General features: G+C 41.8%; 1 protein-coding gene across 1 annotated transcript in view; it reads left to right on the forward strand.

Moving 5' to 3' along the window:
- The window catches only part of COL4A5 (collagen type IV alpha 5 chain), a 142,052-nt gene that overhangs the window by 100,416 nt on the left and 14,039 nt on the right, over positions 1–27,597 (forward strand). Inside the window, exons 31-41 of the mRNA XM_082208644.1 lie at positions 1,457–1,624; positions 2,681–2,770; positions 3,648–3,797; positions 4,165–4,263; positions 6,263–6,352; positions 6,775–6,914; positions 12,563–12,689; positions 13,885–13,965; positions 17,936–18,034; positions 18,205–18,255; positions 18,975–19,160. Of these exons, the coding sequence (XP_082064770.1) occupies positions 1,457–1,624; positions 2,681–2,770; positions 3,648–3,797; positions 4,165–4,263; positions 6,263–6,352; positions 6,775–6,914; positions 12,563–12,689; positions 13,885–13,965; positions 17,936–18,034; positions 18,205–18,255; positions 18,975–19,160 (1,281 nt within the window). The remainder of the gene's footprint in view (positions 1–1,456; positions 1,625–2,680; positions 2,771–3,647; positions 3,798–4,164; positions 4,264–6,262; positions 6,353–6,774; positions 6,915–12,562; positions 12,690–13,884; positions 13,966–17,935; positions 18,035–18,204; positions 18,256–18,974; positions 19,161–27,597) is intronic.

Genomic DNA, 27,597 nt, shown 5'->3' on the forward strand with positions numbered 1-27,597 from the left:
TTACTGTGCTGGGTTTGCAACTTCTCAGGTTCATCAGGTACTGTGGTTTCCTTCAAGCTTTTTTCCTTCTTCCCTTAATTATTATTTTTCTTAACTTTTTTGTTTAAAATAGCAGTTCTCGTTGCTATTGGTAAATAATAATGATAAGAAAAATAATGGAGCACAGAGACAAACATAATATGTTTTAAATTAAAGTTGCTCATCTTTCCTTCTATTACTTGAAAGTTTTTCAGTGTGCATAGCAGTTTCCTTCTTGAGGAATTTGTTGTTGTTAGTATTTTTGTTGTTGTTAGTATTTTTATTTTATTTAAGATGGACTTATATACTAACCTTTACCATACTTATCTCACGGTGGTCTTCAATACAAATTAAAACAAAACAGCAATAACGTATATACACACACAATTAAAGTCAATGAACAAATAGTTGGATATCATATAAAACATTCTTTACAATATTTAAAATTCGGCATCCATCCAACACTTACAATGCAAACCTTGAAAATGCATGAGACAAAAATGGCTTAACCTGGCACCTAAAAATAACACAGTAAGTAAAAAACAAACTGCCTCTTGATCCATCAGTCATAAAATGGGAGTTGCTTGGTGAAGTGTGGGGCGAAAATTTTTCAAATAAATAAATAATAAAATTAGAATAATCTCTGTTCACTTAGAGCGAGAGTTCAACAGTTTGATTAGGCCTAGTGTCTTGAATACCTGATTTCTAAATTCCTGATTGTGTGTTAACTTTTGATTTTATTTACCGTATTTTTCCATGTATAAGATGAGGCTTTTTATTTTATAAGTATGTTAAAAATGGGGGGTTCGTCTTATACATGGATAGTGCAGAGGCGGGACGGCCGATTGGTTGCAGCCTCAAGCAGGAGATGATCAGTGGTGATTGGGCGGGTGATTGTTGGCTGTGGCAAGGGCTGTTGTTGGATTGGGTGCCCCCCCCAAAAAAAGCTCAACAACTCTGGGCAATCTCCCTGCATTTTCTTGATTAGGAGTCTCCCAAAATAGGGGGCCTCTTATACACGGGGGCATGCTATACACGAAAAAACACGGTATATTTATATTTTTATTCCTTTTTTTCTTAAAAAAAACCCTTTTGTAACTTGGACAATTCTAATTTATATTTTATACTCTTTGTAAACTGCTTTGTGGTTTTATTTACACGTAATCAGTTTGCAAATTTTGTTAAATAAAACACATAAAAATGATACCTAGTGTCCTAGCCCTTGCTTTTATCACAGACCTGCTCTGCTGTAGGTTATGTTGAATGAAGGCAACAAGTCAACTCTATACTGCAATATAATCATATTGTGATATAAAGATATGTATATGACATAGTTTGCAACAATTCCCCTGCTTCTCTTGCCCATACAAGTTGGTCTGCAGTACCTTTTGGAAATTGTTTCCTGCTAAAGGATTGTTTTCTAATCATATTTGCCTAGGATTACAGGGCATACCAGGTGAAAAGGGAGATCCTGGTTCACCAGGATTTGACATTCCCGGTCCTCCAGGAGATAGGGGCATTCAAGGATTTCCTGGATCACCCGGTCTCCCAGGACCTCCAGGTTCACCTGGGCCAGTCGGAAGAGATGGACTTCCAGGAATTCCAGGTAAATCCTTTTATACTATCAACTTTTATACTATCAACTGCATAGACACTGTTTGCATCCATGTGGAGCTTTACTTGTAGAAAATAACAATTCCATATGAATTAGTCTGCTTTAAAGAGATGGCTTGATGTGTAGGAAGCAAGTAAATGCTTGTGTAAAACCAAGCTATTGAAACCTAGTTCACTGGTGAAGAACTGAGAACATTTCAAGCTTTTGCTATCTGATAGCCTAAACCAGACATAAATTCAGTTTCAGGGCCTCATGATAACAGAAGTCATGTGCAGCTGATCTAGTTCATAGATGAACAGTTGGGAAATAAGACAACTGTCATGATCAGTCAATTAATTGTGCTACAGATTTTTATTTTTTTAATTTATTGTTACAGATGATTGTTTTGCATGTACATACTTCCAGTGGTGGGGCTTGTGGTGGGATGAAGCTCTCCTCTGGCACTGCTCCTTACTTGGGCAGGGATAGGGAAAGGACAATTATAAGTTTGGGAGTGCAGTGGTGAGAGCATTAAAGTAGTGTTGGCGGTTGTGCCACCAGTTCAGCTGCTTAGCCCCGACCTCACCCCATTGAGTGCTTCCATGGGTGGCAGGTGACTACTTAGCAAAACACTCTCCCTTCACACTCTGAAAAGGGCATTCCTCTTCTGCAGTGGTGCCTGTTTCAATGCATGCAAGTGGCATCTATAAGTGGAGAGAGTTGCTTTTTTCTTCCTCCAAATCTGTTTTTTTTGCATACACAAACTTGTAGTTCAAACTGCTCCAGCTAAACTCCAGATTATGGATTCTGAATGCTTTTTTTGAACTTGTGAAAAGTTGCACATTTAGGAGCCAAGTCCTAGGAGCTTTCATCTTCTAGGGTTATTCTGTAGACGAAGACATTGTGGATGCTTGCAGGAGAGAATGGCTTTTGGATTGCAATAGATGGCTTTAGTGCAATAGACTGATTTGATTCACCAGTTTAATCGTATAGGAAAGAAAGCAGTGAATTTTTTTTGGGGGGAGGGTGTTTTTGCTCAGAATAAAACTGGTAATTCCATGCATCCAGGTAACAAAGGCGATATGGGAGTGATGGGTGCACCTGGTCCCCAAGGATCCCCTGGAACCCCAGGCAGGAATGGCCTTCCTGGCATGAAAGGTAAGAGCTCCTTTACCTTACTGTTGTTTTACATTTTTATAGCCATAGAGGTAAAGCAGCATTGGAATGTGGAAGTGGTCATTTAAAGATTCTGGAAGTTCAAGTTTACTTCCTGTTTAACACACGTATATAAGAGGAGGGCATTTGATTTCTGTCTCCCTCTGTACATTATTTGGTTATAGTGTTGGCAACCTAAAAATAGTTTTAGCACCTCATGGCCTGATTTTTGTGTGTGTGTGATAAGAGTATTAGACTAGGACCAGGGCAGACTTGAGTTCAAATCCCCAGTGAGCCATGAAGCTTATTGGGTGATTTTGTCCCATACCTAGCCGACATGGTTCTAGTGAAAGCAAAATGGGTAGGGTAGCAGTGACCATTTATGCCAGAAGGGGGACTCCTGGCCCATGGGCCTAAATAGACCCACAAAATCTCTGAATTTGGCCCCTAAGGCTGTATTGGTTAAACCAAGCCCACCTGTAGTCACTAAGTGCAAAGATCAAAGTTCAGTCTATTTTTCTGCCGGAGATCAAGCAGTGGGTGTATCTCCAATCTTAGTGGTCTAGGACTAAGCCTTAAAATATGAATAACCTGACATTAGATGGTTGGCAATTTGGTGGCCCAAATTGTTAAAAAATAGTCCATAAACGGTGAGTCAGTTCTGGATCTGAGGTTGCCCACCTCCAATTTATACCGCTCCAAGCACTTTGGAGGAAGTACAGAACAATAAAATATCATTTTAGTCAATGTATCTTTTGGTTTTTTGGTGTTATACCAAATGCTTTGACCATGCAAAGGGGGTCAGATTGCCCCGTTTCACAATGTTTTGCAATGTAGACTGAAACAATGATGAATACTCTCTTGTTTGGACACTGCTTAGGCAATGATGGATTACCAGGCCAGCCTGGTCGTTCAGGACCAGCAGGGCAAAAAGGCAGCAAAGGTGAGACAGGCGTGCCTGGACCTCCAGGAACAATGGATCCAGGGCTGCTGGGCTCTAAAGGAGAAAAAGGAGAACCAGGAGCTCCTGGTGAGATAATTGTGTTTCTTGTGTTGCTTCCTGTTGTAATACTGTTTGGTACCATTCAGCTCTTTTCAGACCAAGGGACATTCCCCATGCCCCAATCCTTACAACAATTTGATTTAATTTCTGGCTGCATCAATCCTTCCTTCCTTTCTTCTGTCCTTTTTGCTCTGCAATCTTTTTCACTGGAAAAGCACATTCACTAGTTCAGCTGTGGAGCTAATCACATGATGTATGTGAGTGAATATGCACCACTGGATTTGTGGTCCATGTGCAGTGGCCCTTAGCTTGGTTGATTGGATGATGCTGTTGGAACTGTTAACATATTTCTGTTTGTGCACCTAAATAAAACTCTCTGTCTCTTTGCCTGAAGGTATTCCTGGTTTAACAGGGCAGAAGGGCTACCCAGGCACCCCAGGTGACCCAGGGACTCCTGGACTAGTTGGACAGCCAGGGATTCCTGGACTACCAGGTAAGGAAGATGGCTTGTGTAAATGTGCATGTGCTGTGTGACCACAAGATCATCAGTGAAGACAATGCACACCAAAATATTGCACACCAAATATTGCCTTCAAACCTTGCACACCAGAATACTGACTTCAAACCATTTTACAGATGTTGGCTTGATTGACTTACACCTGTACATCTTGCTGAGGTTTCTATTCTCCTTCTCTGCTAAATCACTGAGAATTTGCCTGCTCTTAAAAGAGCTAGAAATGTTTCCAGAGTCATGTGTGGATTCATGTTGACCTATTGAGCAATTGGATGTTGGTTATTTATCAGTAACTAAGGAATATGAGGAAAGCAAAGGTTTATAAAATCATGTGTAGCATAAAGAATGTGGATAGAGAAAGGATTTTCTCCCTCTCTCATAACACTAAAACGTGAGGACATTCAATGAAGCTGAATGCTGGAAGATTCAGGATAGATAAAAGGAAGTACTTATTCATACAGTGCATATGGAACTCACTCCCACGAGAGGTAGTGATGGCCACCAACTGGGATGGCGTTAAAAGAGGATTGGATCAATTCAAGGTGAATCAGGCTGTCAGTGGCTACTAGTCACTTCCACAGTCAGAGGCAGTAATGCATCTGTATACCAGTTGCTAGAAACTCCAGTGGCGGGGAGTGCTCTTTTGCTTGTATCCTGCTTGCAGGTTTCCCACAAGCATCTAGTTGGCCACAGTGAAAGCAAAATGGGCTGTTAGACCCACCCAGCAGGCTTTTATTGCATTTTTTTGTTAAGTTAAAACCATGCAAGCAATTAATTATTCAGCCAACCACACTGTATATTGTTAGAAGCATCATGGCCCACCCTACTAAGCCAATGCTAATCATGACGTTCCACAGTCCTTAGTTTTAAGTCTTATGATTAACAATATAAACTCAGGATCTTCTGCTGATATACCAATATCCTCCAACATTTTGCAGTTGAAAATTGGGGTATGCGTAACATGCATTAACACCCTAGTTCTTATAGCTACTACAGAGCTGGAAGGATAAACAGTCTGACTGTGGAGAAGGCAGATTCCTATTTTCCTTTTAAAATTTCCCCATTATTACACATTGTTGACAGCTCCACTGCACAGCTGTTTGCTATATTTAAACTGCCTGCCTTCTGCTTATTTAAAAGCCAAGCTCAATACAGCTAGGGCAGGTGCCCCATAGTATATTAGCAGTTCAAAGTGTATCATGATAGTTGCAGTTTGTGAAATGGCAGGCTGTGCATGATGACTTAAGAGTTCACATGCAATGCATTTTCTTCTAATGTGCAATAGAGAGAAAATGCAACCCCTCCTCACATGGAGATTGCACTTCTAGAGACTCTGAGGAGGGTGATAAATCATGAGAAAACATCAGCTCTAGTTAGTCGTTCTAAGAAAATGTTAACAAGCCGTCCATCAAAGACTGAAACCAGGGAAGTGATTTTTAAAGAAATGGACTAGGAAACAGGAACTGTTGTTGATAAACAGTTGTAATACATTCAAATGCATGGCTTCTCAATTACACATCCAGGGCACTTTCTTGCAGCATTTTATGGACTCAGACTGCTCACCCATGCATGTTTTTCACAGTGTCCATACAACTTCCTTAACAAAATATTATTTCATTCACACACAAAAACCAGTTTAAGATGGATTTCCACTTTAAGGCTCAGTTAAGACAAAAGTTTTCTCTCCAATTCAGGTACTCAGTTATCATAGCAAACATAAGAAAATATTGTTTGTTGTCAATTTCTGTTGATAATGGTCACTGTGTGTATTTGAACTTTGAATTTAAAAAATCACAGTATTCACAGCATTTGGGCCTTGCTGTTCACAATTTATCAGAAACACTTCATCTGATGAAGTGGGTTCTAGTCTATGAAAACTTACGCCATAATAAATGTATTAGACTCTTTGTGTGTGTCTTTGATGGGGAAAATGATTTTCCTAGAAGCAAGCTGATTATGATGATTGTGCCTTCTCTAGGCCCGAAGGGAGACTTGGGATTTCCTGGGCCACCAGGACCAACTGGACCTCCTGGACAGAAAGGTGCCAGTGGTGAAATGGGACTTCCAGGTAGTTATTTAAAGCATTTTTCTTCCTGGGTTGTTTAGCTGTTTATTGGTTTGTTGGACAGTAAGGGGGCGGGGATTTAACTGCAGTTCTAAAACATATCCAGAGATTAAGCCTCATTAGATACTTTATTTGCTGCTGAGTTAACATGCGTACATTTAATTGATTCATTAATTAAATACCATACTGTAAGGAACTTTGGACAACTTTGGACAGAGCAGCAAAACATAGAGCAACTCTTACTTATTCTCTAGGGTCCTTTATTTCTGCAATTTTCAAAAGAAGTATATTCTATTGTGGTTGCAAACCCTGCTTATAACATCCACCCCACCTTCAGTTTCAAAGATATTGAATCTGGATAGGTAGTTTGCAAACTGAGCCCTTTAGAAGCCATTGCAAAACTTTCTTTTTAATATTTTGGGCAGGTCCTCCAGGCCAAAAAGGTTTCCAAGGCATAGCAGGCCAGCCTGGCCAACCTGGCCAGCCAGGGTTCCCTGGGCTGAAGGGAGACAAGGGTGATCCAGGCCTATCAGACATCGGTATTCCAGGGCCCCCTGGCCCTAAGGTATGTTGTCAAAATGTTATTTCAAATTAAGAGCACTATTTCTAATGTACAAGGGCAGGACTCCAATACCCTACCCAGCTCTTTGCCTCTGACCATCTCTGGCAGAAGTGAAACAGATTCTGAAAAATGAACAAATGTAGGGGAAAGGGTTGCTTGCTGTCATAATGGATTCCTGTTGCATCATAGGATTATTGTGGGCATAATCCAGTACACACTGAAATTGGTGTGCCTCAAGCATACCAATACTGACGTGCACTTGCTTGCCTCTATTAGAAAAAATTAAGAACCTAACAAGAGTCCTGCTGGCCTATCTAGTCAACATCCTTTTCTCATAGTCACCAACCAGATGCCTGTTGGAAGCCCAAAACCAGGACCTGTGCTGAAAACTACTTGTGATTCCCAGCAACTAGCATTCAAAGGCACCCTGCCACTGACAGTGGAGGCAGGACATAGTCATTGTGGCTAGCAGCCATTCAATGTCTTACCATCCATGAATTTATCGAATCCTCTCTGAAAGTTGGAAGCCATCACTACTTCTTGTATGATCAAATTTGCAGGGCTCTGGTGTATAAAAGAACTTCCTGTCCCATTCAGCACATAGTACAACTCTTTTTTTCTGCTCACGAAAGAGCCTTTTCTTTGCTGTGGGAGCACTCTGCACATGCATGCACACTCATCTTTGCGCATGCACATCTGAGACCCTATGTTTCCATCAGGGCTTTTGGATCACATGCACTGCATGCAAAAATAACATAGAATCATACACCAGAGGGAAAGCTGTGTAGGTCTGTTGCCAAGAAAGAGTCTTGTGACATCTGAAAGAGTAAACATTTTATTGTGGCAGAAATTTGCATGGATTAGAGCCCAATTCATCAGGAGGATGAAGTGAAGCTTTTTAGTTCCAAGGAAGCTGAATGTTAAACGTTAGAAGATTCAGGGCAGACAAAAAGAAGTACTTATTCACATAGCACATAGTAAAATTGGAATTTGCTCCCAAAAGAGGCAGTGATGGCCACCAGCTTGGATGCTTTTAAAAGAGGATTAGGCAAATTCATACTGTGGTACCTCGGGTTAAGTACTTAATTGGTTCTGGAGGTCTGTTCTTAACCTGAAACTGTTCTTTACCTGAAGCACCACTTTAGCTGCCGCGCCGCCGGAGCGCGATTTCTGTTCTCATCCTGAAGCAAAGTTCTTAACCCAAGGTACTAGTCTGTAACCCGAAGCGTATGTAACACGAAGTACCACTGTACAGGATAAAGCTCTCAATGTCTAGTCGTCATGAAGGCTCATTTATCTGCTGTTTCAGAGGCAGCATGCTTCTCAATACTAATTGCTGGGGATTATGTGTAGGAGAGTGCTGTTGAGCGCATCATCTGGATAGGTATCTGGTTGGTCATGGTGAGAACAGGATCCTGGACTAGATACATCTATGGTCTGATCCAGCTGGACTCTTCCTATGGTATTATGGGTGATCATCTGTTGGCATGTGTAACATACATGGGGAGAGAAGGGAGGGAGTGAAAGCCATGGAGCCTGAAGGCCTTGCAACAGCTGGTGTCCAGTAACTCTTTGCCTTCTATTCCTACACATCTATCTTGAATACTTTTACTTAGAAATATCACAGGGTGTGCCACTTGCATATCTTTTTTTTTTTGCCAACTTAGGACAATACTCCATGCATCAGATGAAGTTGGTTATGGGCCATGAAACATAACACAATTAATTTTTTCTTCATTGCAGTTTTAAAATACCGTATTTTTTGCCCTATAAGACGCACTTTCCCCCCTCCAAAAATGAAGGGGAAATGTGTGTGCGTCCTATGGGGCGAATGCAGGCTTTCGCTGAAGCCTGGAGAGTGAGAGGGGTCAGTGCGCACCGACCCCTCTCCTTCTCCAGGCTTCAGGAAGCTATCGGCAAGCCATGGGAGAGCTGCGCGGCTTGCGGAGAGCTGCCTGCACCCTGAAGCCTAGGGCACACTAAGCTCAGCCATGGGGGAGTCACGCAGCTCTCCCACAGCTAGCAGAGAGCTTGCCTGCACCCAGAAGCTTGGGGTGCACTGAGCTCAGCACGCCCCAGGCTTCTGGCTTTGCGCAGCTCTCCGCTAGCCGTGGGAGAGCTGCACGTAGTCGCGCAGCTCTCCCACGGCTTGCGGATAGCAGCCTGTTCTGGGGGCTGGGGTCAGGGGAAGCTCGGGCTTCCCCAGCCCCGCACCTGGAGGGGAAATAAAAAAAAATTCTTTATTCCCCCCCCCCAAAAAAAACAACTAGGTGCGTCCTATGGGCCGGTGAGTCCTATGGGGCGAAAAATAAGGTATATAACAGTCTAAGAAAAGATAACAGTGTGATAGCTAGCATTAGCCATACTCTGTGTAGACCAGTGGGTCCCAAAGTGGGTGGTACTGCCCCCTGGGGACAATGGGATTACCAAAGGGACGGGGGGCAGCAGGGTTGCTGGAGGTGCAAATGACTGTCAGATTTTCAAAAGCTGGTATCATTGGATCAAGTTTTTTGTTGTTGAATTAATTATACTAAATAGTTTTACAGTGGTACCTCAGGTTAAGTACTTAATTCGTTCTGGAGGTCCGTACTTAACCTGAAACTGTTCTTAACCTGAAGCACCACTTTAGCTAATGGGGCCTCCTGCTGCCGCCGTGCTGCCAGAGCACGATTTCTGTTCTCATCCTGAAGCAAAGTTCTTAACCTGAAGCACTATTTCTGGGTTAGCGGATTCTGTAACCTGAAGCGTATGTAACCTGAAGCATATGTAACCTGAGGTACCACTGTAATTGAATTTTGCATAAATGTGCAATTAATAGTTATTGTTTTGAATTATATTGTGCTGTTCTCCTTAGGTCATGCAATCTGCTATTCTGAACAACGCTTTTTATAGGGTAGAGGGGACTGGGGATATTAGAATAGTTTGAGATGTCAGTAAGAGAGATGGAAAACGATGAAGCCCCTTTTCACTTTATGGCTTCCCCTCCATCTACAATATAGGCTATCCTATAATTTATATAAACATACCCTGCTTTCTTCCCAAGATTGGCTTCCAAATGGGTTATTCCATCACAGCGTTCAAAGGATAGTACGTAACAGTGAAGAGCAATAAGGCAATACACAAAAAAGTGAGTCCAGCAGTAAAATGGAGTGTGGATCGTTCAAGCCAGCCAGCTATGCCTTCTATCATGCAGAGCCGGGGCAGGAGAGTGCTAGAGCCCTGTCTGGTCAAGTTGCATGGAATCAATTTCAATCCGTTACGCCCAACAATGTGGACAGGCTGCTTGGACGCGTGAAACCAACCACCTGTCTCCTTGATCCTTGCCCATCCTGGCTAATAAAAGCAAGCCGGGAAGGGCTGGGCAATGGGCTTTGCAGGGTGGTGAATGCTTTGCTTTGTGGGAGCATTCCCAGACCCATTGAAAGAGGCGGTCATTAAACCGCTTCTTAAAAAACATCTTTAGACCTGGCCAGTATGGCCAACTATCACCCAGTCTCAAATCTTTCATTCTTGGGCAAGGTGATTGAGAGGGTGGTTGCTAAACAACTCCAGACACACCAGGAGGATGTGGACCATTTGGATCCCTTCCAGTCGGGATTCAGGCCTCATCATGGGACTGAAACTGCCTTGGTCACGCTGGTTGATGATCTCTGGTGGGCTAGGGACAAAGGTGAGAGCTGTTTCCTAGTTCTGCTGGATCTCTTAGTGGCCTTTGATACAATTGACCATAACATCCTTCTGGACCGTCTTGAGGGGCTGGGAGCTGGGGGCACTGTTATACAGTGGTTCCACTCCTTTCTCCTGGGCTGTGTCCAGAAAGTGTGGGGGGGTGAGTGTTCAGACCCATGGGCCCTCATTTGTGGGGTGCCTTGGGGTTCCGTCCTCTCCCGCATGCTTTTTAACATCTACATGAAGCCGCTGGGAGAGATCATTGGGGGTTTGGACTGGGTGTCCATCAATGATACCCAACTTTACTTCTCTTTCAAATCAGAACCAGTGAAGGTGGTGAAGTTCCTGTGTGAGTGCCTAGAGGCAGTTGGAGGATAGATGGCGGCTAATGGATTGAGGTTGAATCCTGACAAGACAGAAGTGCTGTTCTTGGGGGACAGGGGCGGGCTGGTGTGGAGGACTCCCTGAATGGGGTAACTGTGCCCCTGAAGGACCAGGTGTGCAGCCTGGGAGTCATTTTGGACTCACAGCTGTCCATGGAGATGCAAGTCAATTCTGTATCCAGGGCAGCTGTCTACCAACTCCACCTGCCTGCAGACTGTCTCGCCAGAGTGGTGCATGCTGTAGTTATTGCCCGCTTGGACTACTGCAATGTGCTCTGTGTGGGGCTACCTTTGAAGGTGAGCCAAAACCTACAAGTAATCCAGAATGCAGCAGCTAGACTGGTGACTGGGGGCGGCCGCCGAGACCACATAACTCCAGTCTTGAAAGACCTACATTGGCTCCCAGTACGTTTCCAAGCACAATTCAAAGTGTTGACCTTTAAATCCCTAAACTGCCTCGGCCCAGTATACCTGAAGAAGCGTCTCCACCCCCATTGTTCTGCCCGGACGCTGAGTTCCAGCGCAGGGGGCCTTCTGGCAGTTCCCTCATTGTGAGAAGCAAAGCTACAGGGAACCAGGCAGAGGGCCTTGTCGGTAGTGGCACCCACCCTGTGGAACGCCCACCCATTAGATATCAAAGAGATAAATAACTACCTGACATTTAGAAAGCATCTGAAGGCTTTCAGGGAAGCTTTTAATGTGTGACATTTTAATGTATTTTTAATCTTTGTTGGAAGCCACCCAAGGTGGCTGGGGAAACTCAGCCAGATGGGCGGGGTACAAATAAATTACTACTACTACTACTACTACTACTACTATCAGCACACTCCATCCCCCATGCCCACTAAGCATAGTCCACTTTCTGTAAACCTTGGAATTTCCTCAAGCCTGCTGATGCCTCCTCCTTGTGGAGCTGTCCCTAACCTTTTGCCCATCATCCCTAACCATTGGCCATGCTGGCTGAGGCTGATGGGACATGTAAGTCCAACAGCATCTGCAGGGCACCAGGCTAGGGAGAAGACTGCTCTTTGACATGTTGATGAGGACACATAGATGCCCACACTTGGAGAATGAGTTCACTTTTGGTATACAGTGAAAATAACTGAGAGTGGGAAAATATGAAGTTCTTCTGATGAAATTGGCTTCTGGAATGGCACAGGGAGGCGTGGGAAAGGGTACCTCCTGGTATTCCAACTCTTTGCTAGTCCTGACATTTTTACAATACTCTTAGGCCACATTTACATTATACATTTAATAAACATTGTGACCCTACTTTGAACAGCCAGGGTTTTCCCCAAATAATTATGGAAAGTATAGTTTGTTAAGGGTGCTTAGAGTTGTTAGGAGAACCCACGCCCCACCCCCGTTTCCCTCATGGGGCTACAGTTTTTTCAGTGATTTAATGACCAATTGTTCTTCCCAATGACCGCTGGGAATTGTGGTTCTGCATTCTTAGCAAACTTCAGCTCCCATAATTCTTTGGGAGAAGCCATGAATGTTTAAAATGGTATCATAGTGCTTCAGATGAATGGTGTGAATGTGGCCTTAGTTGTGTTTGCCTCAGTCAAGCATAAACCTTTCTTCCTTTTTTCCCCCTAGGGTGACCCTGGTTTGCCTGGATATACAGGTAGTCCTGGCAACAAAGGTTCTCCTGGCAATTCTGGGCTGCCTGGTTTAGCTGGCAGTCCAGGTGCAAAAGGTGATGCTGGCCTCCCCGGATTCCCAGGTAATTAATTTCCATTGAATTTCACTGTTATTTCTTCTGTCTTTCCTCCATGGTTCTCACACTTCAGCTCCTGGAACAAGTAATTTTTCTCTCCCTGATTATGCATATATTAAATTTATATATAAAATTTAAAAGAAAAATTGTAAAGATGGATTGACATCAGTTCAATCCAATGAAATGAAACGGGGTGAAATAATTAAATGATAGTAATAAAAATAAATAATTTTTGATAGAAATGAATAACCCAAGCCCTTTTTTAACTGTTTCACTTTTTTAACACTATTCAGCAGATGTGGTTGGAAATACATGGAGTGTTTACGTCCGGTTATTTGCTGTAACTCTTGATTGCGTTCAGGCATGGATTAAGGATCTGTGGTGCCTTAGGCTGATAGATGGGAAGGCCCTAAGTGTTATATACTGTATATTAAAGTAGATAAATCATAAAGTCGTAAAATGATCTAAAATTAACAAAGCAGCTCAAATCAAAGAGAAAGTATTCAAACAATAAATCATTGTCTCCACTGATTTCCCCTTTTCCTCAGTTTGGCTGTGGCAGTCAAGTGTGGTGTCATTCCTCTGTAAGGCTCATGGTGGCAGACTTGCATAATAGATTTTTCTTCCTTTTTATTTTCACAACAGCCTAGGAAGATGAGGCAAAGTGGAGAACAAGGGCCCAAGGACACCAGTTGACATTGTTGTTGAAATGGGAAACTGAAGGGCCTAACGAAATTTGAGAGCCTAAGGCTATAACATTCTGGTCAATCCGGCCCTGTTTATGCTTCCCTTTTTATTGGCATGTATACACTGTCAACATCGTAAAAGAAATAGGACTGTTATTAAGGCCCCATAGACAAAGGCAGAAATGCCTTTCCTTTTCCTTTACATATTTGCTCTTGTAAAGAAAGATACATAAAATCAAAAGCACCATATTTTAACATCACGTTGCTTTGCCACTTTTTCCATGCCTGAATTGCAATTCTTGCACCAGGTACTACAGTTTCCATCCTACTTTGCTGTTTGTATTTTTAAATTGTGTTGTTGTTATCTACAGCTCTTTGTGGTTTTTACATGATAATGTTTTCTTTATAGTTGTTATTGTGCTTTGTTGTGAAAGCTGCTTTGGACAGGCTTTACCTGGAGAATCAACATAGCTGTATTTGAAAAGACAAGGATTGCATAAACTCTGTTTTCACAGGTACACCAGGTATTCCAGGACCAAAAGGTATTGATGGACCCCCAGGTAATCCAGGTGTTCCAGGGTCACCTGGGCCTCCAGGTATGTGCAATATCTGTTAATCCTCTTTTTTATTAATTACAAATAAAAGTATTGTTACATATTCCCCACTACCTTGATTGTTGAGAAGATGCAGGTGCAAAGCTTACCTGTTTTTGAACTATGAATATTCTTTTAATGGCAGCAATTGTGTGCTGGCATACCCATGGCACTTTATCAAGATATGAGTGTAGCACCCCCTTTTTTAACCTCTTCCCCCCCAAAAAAACCCTGCGCTGGCCCTTTAAACAGTAATCAGGCAGCAATATCACAACAGTATTATGTAGGGAGTTCTAGTAGAGACGTGTAAATTTGTGAAATGTTTTCCCTTTTCCTGAATGCAAATGCAGGTGACAGGTAGTTAGTATACCTTACCTGTAAATGGTTTGGAATAAGGATTCAGTATTTTGAGAATAAATCCCAATTTTGATTCCACAGATGAAGCCAGTGGCTTTGATTTCTCTCAGTCTCTTAGTAGACAATAGATTGTGGCTGGCGCTTGTGGTCTAAACCACTGAGCCTTCTGGACTTGCCAATCGGAAGGTCAGCAGTTTGAATCCTTGCGATGGAATGAGCTCCCGTTGCTCTGTCCCAGCTCCTGCCAATCTAGCAATTTGAAAGAACACCGGTGCAAGTAGATCAATAGGTACCGCTGTGGCGGGAAGGTAAATGGCATTTCCATGCACTCTGGCTTCCATCACAGTGTGCCATTGTGCCATAAGCGGTTTAGTCATGCTGGTCACACAGCTCCTTTGGCCTGAAAGCAAGATGAGCACCACAACCTCATAGTCTCCTTTGACTGGACTTAACCGTCCAGGGGTCCTTTACATTTTTTTTTTTAATAGATTGATACATTAACAAATACTGCTCATACAAACTGATGTCAGGGATGAAAACATTTAAGTGCAACTTGATGCTGAGTTTCATTTGTCAAATAGAGCTATTTAACCATTTAAATTTCTCCCTGATAAATGCATTATTGTGATCACAATATATCCTAGCAAGAGAGAACCTGTCTTTGTGGCAATGAACACTGTAGAAGACCATGACAATTGTTTGTGAATTCAACCTTCATGCACCAGAAAAAGTGTGTGGGAGGAAGAAAGATGTGAACCATTCAGTCATTTTGAAATATTTAATGCTCACAATAAAATAATAATACTGTTGATAGTTCTTTACTAGTTTTATACACATTGGAGAGTTTAGATATTCAATAAGAGCAAATTTGAAGGCATAGAAAGCTTGTTTAGTATAGTAGTTTCAGAGCTTAAGCTGGAAACAGAAATGAACTTATTTTTTCTGTTCCATTATGTTCTGGGTTCCTTCTGCCTCATACTCAAAGGCTGCTGCCTTCTGGTTTAAATTGGGGAATTTCTAAAATCGATATTTTAACTGGCATGTGCAGTTTGCTACAGTTTTCAGCTTGTGTCTTTTTTCTTTCTTAACAGATTACTGAGGCATACTTGACCATGTGCACAGGGATTGAATTGCAGAACACAAAGAAATTATGATACAATGGTGTGATCATATCAGGATTCCTTTGTGTGCTGCTATTTAAACAAGCTTTGGTTATTTTTTTGTGTGCTCTGAATTGGTGGCTTCAGCAATCTTTATCAAAAGTGAAAGGAGATGGGGAGATCAGTTTGAGTACTGTGTCAGGTTCCGGGCACCACAGTTTATAAAGCTGGTGACAAATTGGGATATAGCCAGAGAATGGTGACAAAAACGTGAGGGGCTTGGAGACCAAATCTATGAGGAAAAGGTCGAAGGAGCTGAATATGTTTAGTCTGGACAAGAGCCCAAACAATGGGCTGTCTCCAACGACCCATTGAAGTGGATGGACATGACTTTTAAATCTGGTCATTGACCATAATAATAAATATTTTTGATTTGGACATAATTCGATGAAATAGACATGAAGAGCTTTCTGATAGTACAAGCTGTTTAACAGGGGGAGATGTGGACTAGTAACTTTTGTTACAGGCTTTTAAGCAGAAACTAGATGGTCCTCCTACTAGAGATGCTGTAGCAGTAGGTTTCCTGTGTTAGCCAAGGTGGACTAGATGGTGTTTGAGGTTCCTTCCACCTCTATGAATCTATAAGAACTCAGGCAAACTGCACACATAACAGCAACATACCGTATTTTTCGCCCTATAGGACGCACTGTCCCATAAGGTGCACCTAGTTTTTTTGGGGGGGGAATAAAGGGGGAAAAATTATTTTTTTCCCCAGGCGCGGGGCTGGGGCGGGGGAAGCCCGAGCTTCCCCCAACCCCAGCCCCCAGAACACACAACTCTCCGCAAGCCGTGGGAGCCCAGTGCCGGGCTCCAGTGCCTTGTGGAGAGCTGCACGAAGCCTGGAGAGCGAGAGGGGTTGGTGCGCACCGACCCCTCTCGCTCTCCAGGCTTCAGCGAAAGCCTGCAGTCGCCCCATAGGATGCACGCATTTCCCCTTCATTTTTGGAGGGGAAAAAGTGCGTCCTATGGGGCGAAAAATACGGTACACTAAGCAACTGAACATCAGAAATGAAAATGCTATACAGTGGTGCCTCGCAAGACGAAAAGAATCCGTTCTGAGAGTCTCTTCGTCTAGCGGTTTTTTTGTCTTGCGAAGCAAGCGCATTGACAGATTAGCAGATTAGCGCTATTAGCGGCTTTTAGCAGCTTATTGGCTTAGCGGATAAGCGGTTTAGCGGTTTAGAAAAAGGGGGGGGAAAGGAAAAAAAGCCCGCAGGAACTCGCAGGACATTTTCGTCTTGTGAAGCAAGCCCATAGGAGATTCGTTTTGCGAAGCACCTCCAAAATGGAAAACTCTTTGGTCTAGCGAGTTTTCCATCTTGCGAGGCATTCGTCTTGCGGGGCACCACTGTAACACCAACAATAGGCATGAGCGTAGAGAGCAGCCAGTAGGGGTTGGTAAGGGGAATAAGGGACTATAATGTTTTATTGAAACAAAACTAATATACTATAGGGTTTTTAAAAAACAAAAAAACCCCAATATCCTTAATTTTTAAAGAGGAAGATTGATAGATAAGTAATGCATTGACAGTACCCCAGAAACAAGACTGAGAACAGTTAAATCCAAGGGCAAATTTTGTGAGCTATCTTGAAGTAGATTACTTGGCTCTTATAAAATGCTGTTAATACAGCGATGGATGGAACTGAGCATTTTCACCCCTCAAGTAGGTTTTATAGTTCTCTGCATACACCAAAGTAAGAGGAATGTTTTGATCGCTGAAGCAAATGGTCTTAAGGTAAAGATGGATGATAAACAAAACTATGGTGCGACCACATTTGGAATACTGAGTTTTGCTCACCTTGCCTCCAAAAGGATATTGTAGAGTTGGGAAGCATTCAGAAATGATCAAGGGGATGTAGTGACTCTCCCCTATGAAGAAAGGTTTCAGTGTTTGGGACTTTTTACTTTAGAGAAAAGGTGAGTAAGAGGCGACATAATAAAAGTTTATAAAATTGCGCCTGGCATGGGGAAAGTGGACAGAGAAATGTTTTTCTCCCTCTCTCATAGACACTAGGAAAGAAAATGCTGCTTCTTCACACAGTGCATAGTGAAGATGATGGAACTTGCTGCCGCAGGAGGCAGTGATGGCCACCAACATAGATGGCTTTAAAAGAGGATCTGACAAATTCGTGGGAGAACAAGGCTATCAGTGGCTACTCACCACCATGCCTATGTTCTGCCCCCACAAGCAGAGGGAGAAATGCTTCTGAATGCCAGTTGCTGGAATCCATAGGAGGGGGGAATTGTGCTTGTATCCTGCCTGCATATTTCCCACAGGCATCTGGTTGGACCCTGCCAGGAAAGGACACTGGACTAGATGGACCACTGGTCTGATCCAGCAGGCCATGCCTATGTCCTCCTTATCTTGGTAGCTGTTCAGAATGCATCCATAGGTCAGTATGAGGATCAGTAATGAAATCCAATATTTGTAATATACTCTTTCTACTATTCTTAGGTGACATTGGCCACCCTGGCCCTCCCGGCCTTGTAGGGGAAAAAGGACAGCCTGGACGGGATGGCATTCCTGGACCAGCAGGACAGAAAGGCGAACCAGGTCAGCACCTTCCATCTCTTACAATGTTTTCTTTTCTCTTTCTGATACAAACACTTGAGGTGGCAGTTCTACCATAGATGCACTCATTGGTTAAAAGTGTTTGCCTCTAGCAGCAAGTACTGCATTCACAGATCTATAACTAACCTGTCTATGGCGATTGTGTATTTTAGGTCAACCAGGTTTTGGACGCCCCGGACCTCCTGGACTCCCAGGACTCTCAGGCAAAGTTTATTTTTCTTCATTCATGAAAGAGAGGGATTATAGCTCAGTGGCAGGACACATGCTTTGCATGCAGAAGGTCCCAGGTTCAATCATGGATTTCGCCAGTTAAAAAATGATCAGGTAGCAAAGACCTCTGCTTGAGAATCTGGAGAACCATTACTATTCAAAAGAGATGATTCTTGAACACATAATCTGACTTGGTATAAGAAATTACAGCTGGTGTTTATTGAAATGGGCAGAGTAGGTGGGACCAGTGCTTTTTTCTGGGGGATGCAGGGGTATGCATACCCCTAAACATTTTGCGCATCTAAGTTAGGCCTCATTGAGGGACAGTATTTCAGTATGAGTAGGAAAATGAGAGTACCCCTAAACATTTTTTTAGGAAAAAAAAGCACTGGGTGGGACCACAGTCACTGACTAGCAGAAAAACCTCTGACTGGTTGCAAGAAAGAAGATGGGTGGGTGCGCACAGACTATGATTGGTGGGGCAGTATCCTCTTTAATGGACCAGCTTTCACTTGGGATAAGGTTTTCTTCTGTGTGCCTCAGAACCCTATTTTGCACTTTACCTCCGCCCAATGGATCTCAGGATCTGGGGGTGGGACATGTAGATCCTGCAAGCTTGATGTCTGCCTGCCTTTCGTATACAGTATTGATAATTGAAACATTGCAGTGCATCTATAAACATGCTCTCTTCTCTTCCCCCACCCTTAAACAGGTCAAAAGGGTGACTCGGGTTTACCTGGTCCCTCAGGACCTCCAGGAGCCCCTGGTCTGAAGGGAGAAACAGGCGGTCCAGGATTCCGTGGCCTTCCAGGTTCCCCTGGCTCTCCAGGGCTACCAGGACCACCTTCAGAAGGGCCTAAGGGAAGCCCTGGGCAACCAGGCATACCAGGGAGGCCAGGTAAGAAAGAGAAAATTCAGCAGACATTTTGCTGACAGGTTATTGGTCTGTTGGAACAGTATACTTGTATACTGTTCGGCTGAAATTGCAATACACGCACCTGATGTCTTCTGGGTATCCTTAATTTACCATGAGAGGTTACCTGAAAGTACAGTGGTAACTCGGGTTACAAACACCTCGAATTACAAACACTTCAGGTTACAGACTCCGCTAACCTGGAAGTAGTACCTCGAGTTAAGAACTTTACCTCAGGATGAGAACAGAAATCACGTGGCGGCGGGAGGCCCCATTGGCTAAAGTGGTACCTCAGGTTAAGAATGGTTTCGGTTAAGAACAGACCGCCGGAACGAATTAAGTTAGTAACCAGAGGTACCCATGTCAAGAGTGAAAACAAAAGAGCACCTTACTGATAACCTGTCTGCAAAATGTTGCCAACTTGAAATAAGCCTCCGCATGTCATCACGGCAATCATCCAGCCAAGCACCCAAATCAACTTTTAATTGCATCTGCCAAACATCCCTGCACCATGGTGCCACATGATAAAACAAATCCATCTTGTGCACAACAACATAATAATATGCACTGTCCACAAGACCTATGGAAATCAAATCCATGTTAGCAGCACAGCATGATCAGAATTTATCATGGTTTCATTCATCTTCATGTCATGTATGCTCATCCATGCTCCATCACATCCCACAACTCCCGATGGATATTCAGTACACCCCTGCATCATCTTCATCCTTCTATGCCCTCTCGTCTTGTTTGCTGACCTACCATGTACTAATTCTGGAACTGATAATTCCCATTTGATGGGTGAATGCCACTGAGCTGATATTGGGTGCCCAACAAAAATTTCTATAATGACTGGAACATTCTTTGGCAAAAGATGGGAAAGCTAATATATCTTCCATACTGTTTTCTGTGTCCACAAAATACTCCATTAAAACCGACAACAAGTGGAGCTGGCAAACCATGACCTAGTTGTTGCTGTAGCCATTGTCCATCATGGTTTTCTAAATGGCAGACAGGTGTGTGTTCTATTACTTAGTAATTAAGCATTATTGGTTTATCATTAATTAATTACATGTATACCCCCATCTTTCCTCCCATGGTGGTGTACATGGTTCTCCTTCTCCACATTTTATCCTCACAACAACCCTGTGAGGTAAACAAGGCTGGGAGGCAATGACTGGTCCAAGCCACCCAGTGAGCTTCATAGCTGAGTGAGAATTTGAACCCTGATCTCCCAAGTCCCTAGTCCAAAACTTCTATCCACTGTGCCACACTGGCTCTGTGTGACAAAGGTGCAAAAAAAAAAACCCCAATAGGATTTAGGTTTAAATAGATAGAATCCAGGACATTTTTATAAGCTGCTATGGCTCAAAAATGTCTGGGCAAAACCAGAAGGAACCTCAGGAAATGGAAATGGGCAGAAAAGAATGTGCAACAGTTGGGAGTCAGATTTGGGTGGGAATTACTTGTTGTTTGCTAGCAGAAATTATTTATTAAAGATATTTTATCACCTGCCCTTCATAAGTACAGACACCAAGCCAGGGTACACAGCACAGAGTAAAAGCAAACAAATAAAGTACCTGAAAACAACACAGCAGCTTTAGCATTAATCATCCTGCAAAAGTTAACATGCCTGGACAAATAAACAAATCTTAACTTCGTACCAGAATGTGACCAATCTTTGCATACATACAATCATACCCGGAAGGGGAAATAGGGGTAAATCACCTCTGCCATTCCCCCACCACACTTTTTTGGGGGGGACTTTGGGGACCTCAGCTCAGCTCGTTGAGCCAGGGTGGAGGACTTACGCTGGCATATCTCTGGCTGAGCTGGGAACCCTGGCTGAGCCCAGGCTCAACCAAAGATCCACCTATCTCAAGCTTCACTCATCCCAGCAGATCTTGAGTATTGCTCCCTTACTTCTAAAGGTGGGGGCACTTGGATAAGAGCCTCATGAACAGATCTTCATTGATAAGCAAGTTCCTATGGATTCAGGAGGATTTGATTTACACTGGCGGAAAATGTTGTTTTCTTCACCACCACCTCCTTCCCCCAAATGAGTATACATAATCCTGAGTAAAACAGATACGAGCCTAAATTGGTTTCACACTGAGAAGGAGAGAAGGAGCCTCTTTAGGTTGTGACTGAGAGGAAAACACCAGTAATGGCTCAGTGGCTTTGTTCCCACCATCTTGGTTTGTATTGCATGTGGACTGTACTGTACGACATGAAACATCCATCTCACTCCACCATGCATGTCCCAGTGTGAGTAGACCAAACTGTTATACTGTTCAAGTCAATCCACATTTTAGGACTCCTGAATGGGCAGGAATGATTTAAATACTGTCTCTGTAACACTGGAGTGAGGGGCTGTTGGTCCTCCAGATGTTGCTGAACTATAACAATCAGCCCTAGCAAGCATGGCCATTAGCAAGGGATGATGGGAGTTGTAGTTCAGCAACATCTGGAAGGTCAAAGTTCCCCCACACTGCTGTAATATATTATCACAATGCAGTTGACCAGTGTAAGCATGTTTCTTGGACAAAGATCAATGGATGCATTGGAAATAATAATAATAATAATAATAATAATAATAATAATAATAATAATAATAATAATTGGTTTTCCCCAGCCACTCTGGGCGGCTTCCAAAAAATATTAAAATACTGTAATACATCAAACGTTCTATTGATCTTCATTATAATTGTAGATAATTAGATGAGTTCTTGCAATTGATAACATAATTCAGTAAAGGACTTCCTCCAGTTCTTACATGGTCTTGCTTTTTGATGTGAGAATTCCTAATGTGTCATTTCATCCCATCCTGCAAAACTGAACTCTTTTTAGTTTAATCAGTTGTTTTAAAAATTCTATGGATTATAATAGTTTGGTCTATTCATAATATACAAGAAGGAATTTTAGATGGATCACTGTGAAAACGTTTAACTTATTGACATATCTAACCATATTGATGTTTCCCCATTCTAATGATGGCCTTGGTGAACTTTTGGTCCCCTCCTTCCAGGTGCCACAGGTTAGCTCATTAACTCCAGTGTGATAACTTTGCATGCCCTTGAATGTACTTCTTTGATGAAAACAAATGTCTCAGTCTGTAGGATGGGTATGCCAAGTCATTAACCTTACATAACAGTAATCAATTTTATATCCCACCTTTTCTCCAAAGAGCTCAAGGTGGCATACAAACTTCTCCAACTCCTTGCTTTATCCTCACTACAACTCTGTGAGGTTAGATAAGGCAAGAGACTGGCCCAAGTCACCCAGTGGGCTTCATGACTAAGTAGGGAGTCAAACCCAAGTCCTAGTTCAGCACTCTAACCACTACACTACACTGTCAGTCAGTGCAGGACTCTTATTGACAATTCTGCTATCCATGGAGATCATTGTCAGGGCTTGGGCAAATGTCTTGTAATGTTGATTCCAACTCAACATGTCACTTGAACATGAGGCCATATAACAATTTTCTGGGTTATTCTTGCAGCTTACAAGAATTGGAAGTCTGATTGAAAGGATAACAGCATCATTTGCCAAACATTTGCCGACATGATATCCATTATAGAACTAACCTGGCACTGAGCTAGTTTGGCATACTTTGTGTATGAGAAATTTATTTGGAACATATCCAGTGCTATACATGCATATCAAACTTAAAGCCTTTTGACAATTAGAATATTGTCTTGGTGGATTGTGTGTGGGTGTCATCCAGTGTTGGTCATATTCTGTGTAGACCCATTAACTAATGTTGGATATCACCCTGTTTTTTTGTAATTTATGATAAGTATTTTTATAGATTTTTACTCCCAATTTTTCTATATACACATTTTCGGATCATGGCCTAGCAAACATCCCCTTTCAATTTTTTGACTTGGTTAATTCCAATGACATATTGTTGGCACAAAAGCACTGCTCACATGGGCAGTATAACCCAAGACCACTCACACAAGGTTGTGTGCTCCTATTATTGTTGCTATTATTACAATAATTAATCATTATTATTAATCATATTGCAACCCACTATCTCAAGGCGATTCACACATAAGACATCTGAAACAGTTAAAAGCACAGAACAACAAATATATTTAAAACAAAACTAAATCCCTAACCAATGGGCACTCATGGTAAAGGCTCATTTATCCAGCTTAAGAAAGGTCTCCAGTTGTTTCTAAAAAGTAGGTGCCTTTTGATTCTTGACAGGAATGCTATTCCACAGAACAGGAGCAGCCACACTAAAAAGCTCTGTTCCAAGTTACTATAGAGCGGGGTTCTGAGAGCTTTGAAAATTGCAGGACAAACTCTCCTTTTTTAGACTAGAAGAATGCAGATCCACCATTTGCCAGTTCACCAAAGGCCACTGCCTGCTGTTTCTTACACTTAGTGAGCAGGGTTTGTGCATAAGCTGGCTTCTGATATTTTACCAAAACCAAACTGTTGATGGTCAGAATTGATTCTTCACTAGTTCACACTGTCTGAAAAGATAGGATGTCACCATCTGGAATGGTTTTATGTTTTCTGTAGACTTCACTACCTCAGTGCTCAGCCCTGACTGCAGATTTTTTAAATTAATTTACAAAATTAATTAAATAGCACTGGTCTATGTATCCTTATTGTATTCTACTGGTTAATATCTTGCCTTGTGTAAACTGACTTACTCTGATCCTCTGCTTTCCTGATATTCAACCTGTTACTATTTCATGAGGATTTTGCAGTGAAGCAGGATGCTAATATAAAACAAAAAAGTTAAGACTATACCTTTTGCTGATCTGTAGCAAAGTGTGTTTTATCCCTCTGCACACTACTCCTGGATAAATTTCAGGACAGTGCCCAAACCATTGCTACTAAACAGGCGACTCAAAGTTATATTTCTATGGATCCCATAATATGTAGATCTCGTTTTAACATATTGTAGTTGAACTTATTTTATTTTACTAACCTTGTGTACCTTGTTTGTAACAGCCTTAGACTTTGCTCTTTTACAGAGTTACGTAGAAGTAAATTCCATGGAACTCATTAGAAACTTACTTCAGAGTAGACTTGCAAATGGCTGTGCTGTTTTTCCACAACCTTCTTCTCTGCTCTGATTTCACTGAACATTGTTGCTGTTCTGTTCTAATGTAGTGTTAGTCAGACCTCATTAAAATACTTCTAACACTGTTCCATAGAATAGGAATGACTTGGCATACACCTAAGTATTAGATGTGTTTGGATGAAGTCTTGAAAGTTTTGCTGTGATGGCTTTTAAAAAGCAAAACGTCTTAACCCCAGCCAAAAAACACTGTTTTAATTCCAGGCATTAAATTAATATAGCAACCATCTGTGGTTGGGTAAATCTACAATTAGACCTAAAAAAAAAAAGATAGTTGAGAAGCCATACTCAGTACTATAGTGCCCTGGTAGGGCAACATGGACCAACCATTGAAATTGTCCTTATTTAAAGCCATAGCAAAACTTCCATTCTATTATATTCTAAAATGTTTACATTAGCCTCATCTTTTGTTTAATATTAATATAATATGACTGTCAAAGGATAAAGAGAATGAAAGAATGAGTGAGATAAAACTTACATATGCATATATAAACTCTGTTTTATAATTGAACGTTGCATGGAGTATGTATATTTTTGGAATATTTCACTGACATGTTCTGTGTTGAGGGCATAACAGAAGAAAAAGGAATTTGTATTAGCAGGAACAACCGGAAATAATTTAAATATTAATAGATGTACACAGTAAATAGGCATTTGTGCTATTTTAAAAAATATTATTAATCTTATTATTAACTAAGTAATTAAATGATATTAATAAATGCTTATGGGTAGCTGGATACTGTTCAGTTGTATTCAGCTACAGTCATGCCTCGGGTTGCCAACGTGATCCGTGCGGGAGGCACGTTTGCAACCCACAGCGTGACGCGATTTGGCACTTCTGCGCATGCATGAGCGCTGAAACCCAGAAGTAACCTGTTACGGTACTTCTGGGTTTGGCACGGTCTGCAACCCGAAAATACACAACCCGCAGCGTTCACAACCCAAGGTATGACTGTATAACCATGAATATATTTGAATATTAACAAATACAAAATATTAATAATTAACCAGTGTTCTGCTCATGAATGAGAAATTATTGGAGCTCAGATTATCCATTTAATTTTATATCGAGCCTTGCATTACTTTGCTTTTTCCCTCAAATTTCTAAATCATTTTGTTGCCCAGAAGCACTTTGGTGGTCCAAGAAGAGGCTGCTTCCTCTTACGATGCAAATGGAAAAATCACAGGCAAACTTATTTTAACCAGGTTGCCCCCTCATGCAGCACTGTCAGTGAAATGGTTGCAATAGTACTTGTCTTTGTTTATGTAGAACTAATAGATAGCAAGCCTCAGGCTGCATTATTAAAACTAGAACTTCAACAAAGTTTTAGATTCAGTGGCTTGCTTCACATTGGTCATAGCAGCCTAATCACCAGAATAAGTTGTATATCTATATATAAATTATGCTAAGTTATACACCCATATTTTTATTTATGTATACTGACCTGGGGGGCATTCTCCTTGTATGCATGTTTGCTGTGTTGTAAATACAAAATATGCTGGTGAAATGGTTTGCACTGTTTAGTATCAATATCTCTTCTGTACTACTTCTAACTAATAATCTTATTTTGCACTGTGTGGTGTCTGCTATCCCCCCCTAACATCGATCATTGGGCTTTGGTGAACTCTGACCCTTCCAGGTCCTCCAGGTTAGATTCTTACCTTGGTCAGTTTGCTTAACTACATTGCATTGGTTGTTTAAAATGTTATTTTGGTTGTAAATCAGAGAGTTGTTTATTGTTTCATGAACGAGCCTGGTGAAGTTTCATGCTCATGCACACACCACGCACCACCTGTGCCTCAGCTTGGTTGTGAAGATGAAATTAAAAACTTTCCCCACCATTCTTTTGTTAAAAACAGTTTAGCATAACATCTAAAACCAGGCAACCTTGTGTTTGGACTTAACTATGTTTTCCATTAAAATAAAACCAAGTTCAATTGTTTATTGTTGAAATAAACCATAGTTAAGATTAACCACAGTTTAGGGTTTGGAAATAATGCTATAGAGTGAATAATTGGAAATGGAAGTGAAAGTTTCTAAGGAGGAGAAAGGGTAATGCACACACCACTAATTATTATGACTGAACCCTGCCAATGTTTTAAGAATTGTGATTAATCCCCTATAGCTGCACTTGTATCAGCTAATGTGTCCTATATTGGATCCTGGTTTTTCTTCAAAAACAGCTTTCCTGCTGACATGAATTCTGCAATAAACGTGAAGGCTAGGTTTTGGGGTTTAGTTTGTGCCCCTCCTCAGTCAGTATTACATGGTTAAGGAGATACTGGAATCTAAAAAGGCTTCTTAATAACAAGTAACTAATTAGCCAGTATTGCCAAAGAGAAAATTGCCAAGTCCCCACTAAATACCTTCCCCACTCCTCACAATCTATTTCATGTTTTTAATATATTGTCAATATGTAAATTCCACCTGATATGCTCTTCTACATATTTAAGTAAAGATATCTCTTACTTTTTTATAACTTTTATTTAAGATACAAACTACATTTTATATTTGAGGCCGTTGCTACCTAATGATGATCTTGTATTTATCAATGTGGCTAAAATAATAAATTGAGAATCTCATTCCTACATCTTACATTCTCATGAAAAATTGTCCTGAGTTGTACAAACACAGGAGAAGTCTACAATGGAATGTGTCCCTGTTTCTCGCAGTGTACCTGTTTTCTATACTGCTGAAGGTGTCATTTTACTTTCACCGTGGTACCGTTCAATTCCCGTTCCTTTCAGCTGGACCCACAAGTGGTTTCTGCCCAATATAAGTTGTGAGAGTCCACAAAACACTGAAAAGTTTGCTTGCTTGAAAATGAAAATATCACCAAGAGCACCAGGATTCAGTCCCAATTCCCTCCACCTATGAGATAGAAATGGAGAAGCTATGGCCCTCCAGATGTTGTTGGACCTACAACCTCACATCATCACTGATCATTGGCCACCCTGACTGGGGCTGATGGGAGTTGTAGTCCAACAACATCTGGAAGACGCCAGCTTCCTCACCCCTGCTGAAACGCCATACCTTTTCAGTGCTTTGTTTTAAGTTGACTGTGTAAAGAAAAACAAGATTTGAATTTGGGTGAATGGGTGTGATTATTAGAGGTGAGGCTAATAATCTGAAATGACTTCCTTGTGAAAACTCAAAATTGCAAGCCTATCTAGTACATGGCAGAAGATGGCAACAGAATCCCAAGACCCAACAGCCAGGTCCTTTCAGAGCTCCATCTTGAGCATGGAAATACATCTCCCTACAAACCTAAGGAAGATGGCCCTTTAGCAGAGGCCATACCAGAGCTCAGAAAGTCC

Source organism: Podarcis vaucheri, assembly GCF_965113315.1.
Source record: "Podarcis vaucheri genome assembly, chromosome: Z".
Taxonomy (NCBI): Eukaryota; Metazoa; Chordata; class Lepidosauria; order Squamata; family Lacertidae; genus Podarcis; species Podarcis vaucheri.